We start from the raw sequence: 8771 nt of genomic DNA on the forward strand, positions 1-8771 counted from the left end.
ACGGATGACTATTAAGTCAAAACCGGATACCCCTAGAAACCTGTATACCCCTGCACAAACATTAACTAACGCGGGGAATGAATTTCCGGTGTTTAAAGTTCACCAGATGCCATAACGTAGCCGGGTATTCTTTATACAAATCATGCGACTTATACCCTTTGCCTGGAGAGAGACAAATGAGATAAAGCCAGGGGTCAAGTTTTGATAGCATCTTCTGAAATAAAATGCATTCATGTGAAATGTAAAGTTAGCAACAGAACAGTGACGTCCAAGTATCAATCGATAAAAATGAGTCGGCGGTGTCTCAACACACGTCACTTCTGTTCACGCACACAGAACTACTGAAGATGAGAGGAGCTTTCCTACTTCTTGTTTTGCCAACTCTTGCTGAAGCTGTAGATTCTTTCTATGCAAAGAAAGTTGAAGCATTTGATGACAAGACAATTTCTCGGTCGGTATTGTGGTCTCTTAATAATGTGACTAAATTTCGGTGTGTTTCTGAGTGTCTAAAAGAAGCACACTGCTTCAGTTTCCTCATCAGTTCGTCGGCGCTAGCTTGTGTAGCTCTACGCGAACGGTTTGAGGGATCAAGCGTTGCGTCTGTCGAGGCCATTGGTTATCAACTGTTTCAAACCAACAGGCGTAAGTAATGAAACGATTCAAATATATTTGGGTGCGTGAGTCAGTTAATATTTATCTTGACATCGCCAATCAAATATATTTGGACAATTCTACATAATCGTCGTTTTTAAGCAGATTCGTAAAACCATTCTGCAAGCGTCACCTTGATATTTTTGGGTAAACAGAACGAGGTAAGAAAATGTCAGTTAGCACTGTAGATGAATTTCCTTGGTCTGAACAAAAGAAAGCTGGTGGATCCCACTCTGGTAGTTGCCCATGGGCTACTTTGAATATATTCTACACAGTTATTTTTTTCGGAAACACCTATATGATATGCTAGAAATCTTCTTATGATCTATGTTATTTTATTACTATGTTTACAGTTGCGAGTGGGCTTCAGCATGCGAGGTGGTTTGGTTTTACAGACCATTTATCACAATGTCAATACAAACTGAATCAGTCGTTGAACGGGTCGGTCAGAGCTTGTACAACAGGTCGATTCAAGTACTTAACATAGCAGTACATCGTAATATGATTCTGTTGCAATGGACGTGAAGTTTGGCATGTTTCCAGACAGTTTACGATACTAGTTACTAAGATACTAGTTTTAGAATGGATGAGGATCACATCAATCATGTCGTTATTTTTATGGCGTACTCCAAGAAGAAGATTTTGTCTTGTGAAACTCAGTTGTAATTCAGTTTCTAACTGAGGCAGCCTTGCGGCTTCAGTCATACAAGGATGATGTTGCAACAATCATAAAATCAAAACGGTTGGTGTTTTCTTTGTTGTACAGCGATTCGTCGCTTTATTGTTCATAGGCATGTCTATCAACTTCCACAAACATGATCATGTGAGAGGATACTCCAAATGATAATTCAAAGAATATACCTGCTTGAGAGAATATTTATGGCGTAAATTTGTCCTGCTGCATCATTTCCTGAAAATGTATTTTCGTCTGTATAATTCATGCCATTTACAGATGATATCCTAATAAGGCACATGCAACTTCGTTTCCTTCTCATGCTCGTCCTACAAAAAAAAACATATTGCAACGTGTTTATATAACTCACAATCTATAATGTGTTGGATTTTTACCTAATACATATTCATCATATTAATTTGCTACAACTGAGGATTCAACGTGTGTGGTATCGCCAGTTTCATAATTAATGGACTACCGATCCATATGCAGGATTCAGCTGACATTCATGCTCTTCCATATTTGATCCATACGGCAGTCGTTCAACCCATGCACATCATCGTACAGCCAGAAAACTCCATACTCTTATTTTCACGTAGGAAGATATGAGAATCACTACGTTCATACCTGTTGCGGTGTATTGATCTTTTTTGTGACTGCCACGTGGTCCACAAACCCTTTTCTAAGTAACAAGGAGGAGAGTTCTATGGATATAGAACATCTTTTATATTAATATGAGCGACATTTCAATGAAGTGATGTACAATATATATTATTATGGATTCATCGTGTTGAGAATGTTGATTGGTCATATCACTGGTTTGGCATGACTTTAAATTTTAACATCAGAAATGCAATTATAATAGACTGGTACCGGGCACTCGTTGTATTGATAAACAAACTCGCGTTTGTTAGCCAGGAGCTTCTGAAGTACACAAGGCACACTTCCTCACGTCCTTCCAACCTCAAAACAAAATCTTCCGTTTCCGAAGCGATTGGATTTCCATAAGCTTCTACATCAATTGGGAAAAAAAAGATCGTTACATATAGAACATACTCGGTATTTATGTGAGATATGTATCTCTTGGCGTTATTATCACGCGAACCTTTTGGACCTCACTCATATTTATTACACTTTAGGACTTTAGTTTTCTTCATTTTGATTGGCTATTTGAAGGAATAAGCACATATTTGTAAAATTAATGTTTCCTGATGACATGCCAATTGTTTGTTAAAGACGCTCATTAAACATCCGATATCATTTGGAATCTTGCCCACTGTGACGCAGTTTAACACGCAATGCCAAACATATATTTAAATACATGTAAATAGCTTATCAACTGTTCGTAACAATGTGCCCAAACCATAAGCTTAAAGAACGAATAAACTCATTTTGGTACTCTTTTTACCACTGCATATGAAAGACTTCTGGTTAGTCATTAACGGCACACCATTCTTTTTTTTAAAACAAACCAAGACCTTATAAGTTGCTAAACAGCCCTCTGCTTCCCGCCCGCCAACTAAACCACAGGCAGGTTACGTTACCCTGTCGCCAGAGCCCTGCAGTGACGTCATAGAAGGAACGATTTTCAGTTAGTTGTACAGAAAATGTGTAGGAAGCTCGTGATTTTGCTGACTTCACCGAAGACATGCCGAATTGTTGTGTTGCTGTCAATTGTTCCTTGGGGTCGGGTGATGGTGTCACTATCCACAGATTTCCAACGGACCCCGTAGTTTGTTCTTAAATTAGTTGTTTGTGTGTGCGAAGCGAGCGTCGTGGAAGCCTGTGATATATACTTAATCGGATAGTTCTCCCCCTACCACGCTTCCAGGATAGAAAATGGAGTTCAAGTTTCAACGAGTTTATAAAATCAAGACTGCTTACTACACATTGCTGACCAAAAGGGTTTTACATGAATATATTCCTTTCTTCCTCGGAAGCGAGATTGTGGTCGAAGTGACAATATTATCGTAAGTAATATTATATCGACCCCCGTTTCGCTTCCAAGAGTGAGTGAAATGTTATGTTGTAAGCAGACACAAGAAATGCCAAAATGAGGACCTTTGTCGGACAATCTAAATTGCGTTACCATTAATTATACTTGTTATAAATTCATTAACTGATCATCAAGTGAATGATGACAAATTGGTTTATACCACGGATTACAACCTGGCGACACCAAGTGATTTTGACAGAATCGTCTGTGAAAACAAGAGTTGTAACTCGGAAACTAGGCAAAGCAGGAGACAAAACTAAATGATAGTAGATTGTGAGGACATATAGCTTTCATTGTTCACAACAGCTGTCATGCTTTCATGTTTGTACAAACCTGTAAACGAAATAGTTTACCCCCTGAAATGTAGATGAATTCTGCATAGACCCTCATATCTATACCTACTATTACGTCACGGAGATTGGTTGAAATTTCGTTTGCGGTTGAGAAATGTGCACTGTTGTCAAATAGGTCGATTTAAGGTAAATAACGATCGAAATGAGCAAATCATTTATAACGATGTCAATGAGTGTTTTATGCATTTGCACCCCCTAGAGTATATATGTGATCTGTAAGACCTTCTGTGTGTGAACATTTTCTTCTTCAGTTTCAGCTTTGGCCAAGATAGGGTCAGACTGTAAGCTGGACGTGGACTGTTCGTCTCTCAGTAATTCCCACTGTAACCAGGGTGTCTGTAGGTGTGACGTGGGTTACGGGATCTACAGAGGCGTCTGTCGCATCCTTACAGGTACATTAAATGAACATGATACTAGTATGTGTAGGTTTATTGTTCCTTTGTTAATATGTCAGTGCGTCTATAGACGGATGTGTCAGTGTGTGAATGTGTGCGCTGGCGAATGTGTACGTTTAACGGTTTTGAGCAATGAGCTACTGAGGTCCACTAGGCACACATTCTCACCTCTTCTAACCTCAAAACGAAATTGCCTTTTCCGAAGCCTCTGAAATTCCCTCAGCTTGTACATCAATTTCGGTACCTAAGAAGCAAATCTATGTCTTGGTGTTATTATCACATAAACCTTTTAAATCTCACATATCACACTTGTTACCCTTTTGATGAGTGAAAATACATTTTGATTAAAGATTTAATTTCCTTCGAAAATTATTTTAAAAATTTTTTGTATGCAACAGAAATCGAAGGTGGACGCTTTGCATCCTACAACGCTTCAGAACAAAGGAAGCAACGGAAGAAAACGACTCCGAGGAACAGAAAACGACACATGAAAGGTAAATATTTCTTAAACTGTTATTTGCCAGGTATGGATGAATAGTCGGACCATCACATCCCATTTTACGAAGCAAATTAATGATAATATTTATATGCTTCCCCCCAGACAAACCTACCCCTCTCAATAGGATATTCTGGGATTTGTGTATGTACAGGATGCCACCAACACGGCAGCCAATTTCCAGAACTCTGCTAGCATTGAATAGTTCGAGATAAGATTGTTGACACTGAATACAGACTTTCCCATGGCTACATTTGATATTTTAGGGGATTTTAATGCTCGTATTTGTAAGGAGAAATGCCGAAGATTTTAACTATCTTCTGTTAAAGAGATACAATACGACAGCGACACATTTCATATATTCAGAAGTTGTAAAGATGGTTTTCAACACTCTGGGGACCCAGCTGTTACGCATGTGCAGAAACGTGAGAAAACATGTTCTTAATAGGAGATCGGGTTGGGACCGTAAAGGGGAGTTTATGTTCATAGGTTGTCAAGGGAATAGCGTAGTGGATTACTGCATAGTGTCAACCCATATCTGTGATATATTTAAGAACTTCAAAATCCTAACAAAAGTTGACTCTGATCATCTCCCAATAACAGTTGGCATAACATCACGTGACCAGCCAGTACAACTGACCCAATATTTATTCTCACCTCTATAATACATAAATATATCAGAAAGAAACGCGGTAAACTTTATTTGTATTTTTTCGATTTCAAGAAAGCCTTCAACACAGTGAATAGAGACAAACGTCTTTCAGTTCTCCTAAATAATGGCCTAAATGGCAAAATGGACACTCTCTTTCGTAGTATGTATGCAAATGTTTGAATCTACTGTTGGGTGTAATAAGCAAACAATGTCCAACATATTACATTCTACAACAGGAGTGTGGCAAGGTTGCATCTTATCACCTATTTTATTTATTCTATATATCGAGGAACTTGCTTAAGGTATCGTGAACAGTGACCTCAGTGATGTGTTTATTGACGAAACTGTTAACGCACTTTCCAGTCTTCTGTTTGCTGACGGGGACAGTGTCATGAATTTACAAAAGAAAATTCTAGAAACGTATTGCAAGAAATAGGGACTCTCTTCATATACCGACAAAACCAAGGTCTTAGTGTTTAGAAAAGGTAGAACAGTATCAAAACATGAAAAGTGACACATTGTTAATGAGAAACTTGAAACTGTCAATTACTATAAATATCTGGGAGTAACTTTGTTGTGTAGAAACGTGTTTTCTAAAGCTTGTGACGTCTTATCACAGCAAGACGAAAGGGCACTGTATCCAATCAAGAATTTCTTCTGTACCTATAAATCAGTACTTCCAAACAATGCTTTCAAAATATTTGCTGGAAAAACCCAACATATCCTATTGTATGGGACAGGAATCTGGGGGATATCGCAATTGCCATGTGTCAACATTGTCTCAATAAGCCAGAAAACGAATATCATGTATTACTAGAATGCCCATTGTATAACGATGTAGGAAAAACATATGTACCATGTTGTTATTACACCAACCCAATTCCTCAGTTTATAGCTCTTTTGAATTCAAAATCAGCTTATAGTATGTTTAGCTGTATATTGTACAAAAATAATGCAATCACGAACAGTTAATGTATAAGTCAATGTCTAGGCACTCCAGACTCTATACTACTATGAAAGGTCGATGTACTATAGGCATCATGGCCATCATGTTTAGTGAAATCATAGTGGTTGGATGATTTTCTGACCGCTGACGTTTACAGCCTTGCCTGCAGTGACGCAATTGAACACGTGATCACAAACATTAGCCTAAAGAAATAGCTTCTCAGCTGTTCGTAGCAATGTGCCAAAACCATGAGCTTGAAACTTTGTGTGTGAGAACAATTTGCTCTTAAATTTCAGCTTTGACCAAGGTAGGGTCAGACTGTAAGCTGGACGTGGACTGTTCGTCTCTCAGTAATTCCCATTGTAACCAGGGTGCCTGCAGGTGTGACGTGGGTTACGGGATCTACAGAGGTTTCTGTCGCATCCTTACAGGTACATTAAATGAACACGATATGTGTAGATTTAATGTTCCCTCGTTAATATCTAAATTCGTTTTACAGGTGGATGTGTACGTGAGTGAATGTGGTTGTTGGTGAATGTCAACAGAAAACAGGTTTGTGACTTATGTCATTAATCCAAAAGAAATAATATACATATTGAAACAAGTATGTCTTCGATGGAAGAACCTAAAGAGGTGGACGTCATATATCACTCGTTGGTGGAGACGGAAGCGTGGTTTATGAAAGGATTGCGTTTCAGCACTGTCTCCATGGATCTATAATTGGGTCACCATTTGTTATTTATGCCATTTCATACTTGTCTTTCAGTTAGTTATGAAGTGTGTGAAATTAGTCTCTGATACTAATAAATACAACAGGATGAAGTCACCGTCGGACTATACGCAAAGAAAGTGAATGCGTAAGTGACTGGCAAAAGTAAAATCTGGCAAAAACAAGTATTATATAACCACCAAGCCGAATGGTTTATACACAGCTAGCTGCCAGTTACATTCGTTATGATAGCAAGCTGGTGGTACAGTCATCAGTACCTCTGATGATTGGTCTTTATTTGAAACTAAATTACGTCACACATGTGGGACAGTGTTTTGCTTAATACGATGTATAGAGTGATGCACATACTGATAAGTACTCCCTGTACGGTGTGTAAGAACACTGAACATATTTGGACCATAGGAGTGTTACCCGTCTACGGAAGTGTTGTACATTGCACTCTTGTTTTGCTACACCCTTGTACGTAATATTAAGCTGGGAAACACACAATTTCTTCGTCGTGTTTTTCTTCTCATAAATTATTTTTCAGAATGTTCCACCTTTAGCAACAAGTTCACCTCGTACAATTCATCGCTTATCTTCGGCTATGACATCCTAAGCCGAATGGAGTCACCTAACGAATCCTGCCCTGCGTTGTGCATCAAACAAACCAGGTGTCAGTCGGTGGACCTCGACTTCTTCCTGGGAATCTGTTACCTGAATTCAGTCACATGGTTTGCATCGATCCCATCTGCACATATTACCGAAACCGTAACATTTGTCTTCTTTCAACGGGAGTGTCTTTGGTGACGTATACAAATTCACTGCTTTTTTTACAAAGTTGTTTGAAAATCCTGATGAGGGTGAAGCAAAACAGTTCTTTTTTTCAGTTTCTCCTGTTTGAGAATGTACTCTATGCAAACTGTAGCTGCAACATAAATCCCGAAAAGAATATTTGATGATTGGGTTTGTTGTATACAGTGAACAAAGCAAATAATCGACAATAAGCCATTACAACTTAGCTCCAAGGGAATATGATACACCTTCAAGCACAGGCTCAACATTTGCAAGTACCTTGGGATTGAAGCCATGACAATAATTGTTTCGTTTAACAAATTAGTGTCAGATGAGGCTATTGTATTTACTTTTTCCTTTTCCATGATTCCAGGAACATCCAATATTATCTTTGCCTTCAGCCATGTTTTTTTTTTATGAAACGGTGTTTGTTTTCAGTTGTTTCCACAATTCAATTTAATTCCTTTCGGTGCCCCCTCTTCTCTGTCTTTTGAAGGATTTGCATCGTGCAATAATTGTTTTAGTCTTTCCAAGCGACATGCTTCGCTATGTGACGACATTTCATGATATGGTATACACTGTATCTGTCTGTCTGCAGAAACGTTATCTTTTAATTTGAGTGATACATAATTTAATGAAACATAATATCTGTATATTCAAACACATATAGACAATTCACATAAATGCTGTAGTCATCTAGTTGTTTCCCAAACGTGTCATAGAAACAATAAAAATCTATATTAAACGTTTAAGGATATGTTTGCTTTTCTCTTTCCATGTTAAGTGATTCTTTAGAATTACCTTAGAAACATTGCAAATATGCAAATACAGAATGTAACCACAGATTATGTACTTTTTGTAAAAGCAAAGATGTTCCTGTTATCGAATGTGAATTGTATAATTAATACACCTAGCATTGTGGTTCTTATTATTCACTACAAATGCGCTTCTTATTATTGTCAGTTTCAAAAGTCAACCATAGTCGATTCTGCCAAGCTCATAAACACTGCTTTATTCTGTGACAATTATGTAGTGCAAATTAGTACAGTAAATCAAATGTAGCAGGTTCAAGCTGAAACCATTCAAAAACAGAGGCTTATTTGGA

General features: G+C 38.0%; 1 protein-coding gene across 1 annotated transcript; it reads left to right on the top strand.

Moving 5' to 3' along the window:
- Nucleotides 1–347: 347 nt before the first annotated feature.
- LOC137272951 (uncharacterized) lies at nucleotides 348–7681 on the top strand. Its single transcript, XM_067805380.1, has 3 exons — nucleotides 348–642; nucleotides 3931–4065; nucleotides 7422–7681. The coding sequence occupies exons 1-3, from the start codon at nucleotides 348–350 to the stop codon at nucleotides 7679–7681; spliced, it is 690 nt and encodes a 229-aa protein (XP_067661481.1).
- The last annotated feature ends 1090 nt before the right edge of the window (nucleotides 7682–8771 follow it).

Source organism: Haliotis asinina, chromosome 1, assembly GCF_037392515.1.
Source record: "Haliotis asinina isolate JCU_RB_2024 chromosome 1, JCU_Hal_asi_v2, whole genome shotgun sequence".
Taxonomy (NCBI): domain Eukaryota; kingdom Metazoa; phylum Mollusca; class Gastropoda; order Lepetellida; family Haliotidae; genus Haliotis; species Haliotis asinina.

What these genes read in the sequence shown, in the direction of transcription:
- LOC137272951 (XM_067805380.1), top strand. Translation starts at nt 348, where the DNA reads ATGAGAGGAGCTTTCCTACTTCTTGTTTTGCCAACTCTTGCTGAAGCT. An exon ending in ACTGTTTCAAACCAACAGGC is followed by an intron (nt 643 to 3,930) that starts GTAAGTAATGAA and finishes CTTCAGTTTCAG; the next exon opens with CTTTGGCCAAGATAGGGTCA. An exon ending in CGTCTGTCGCATCCTTACAG is followed by an intron (nt 4,066 to 7,421) that starts GTACATTAAATG and finishes ATTATTTTTCAG; the next exon opens with AATGTTCCACCTTTAGCAAC.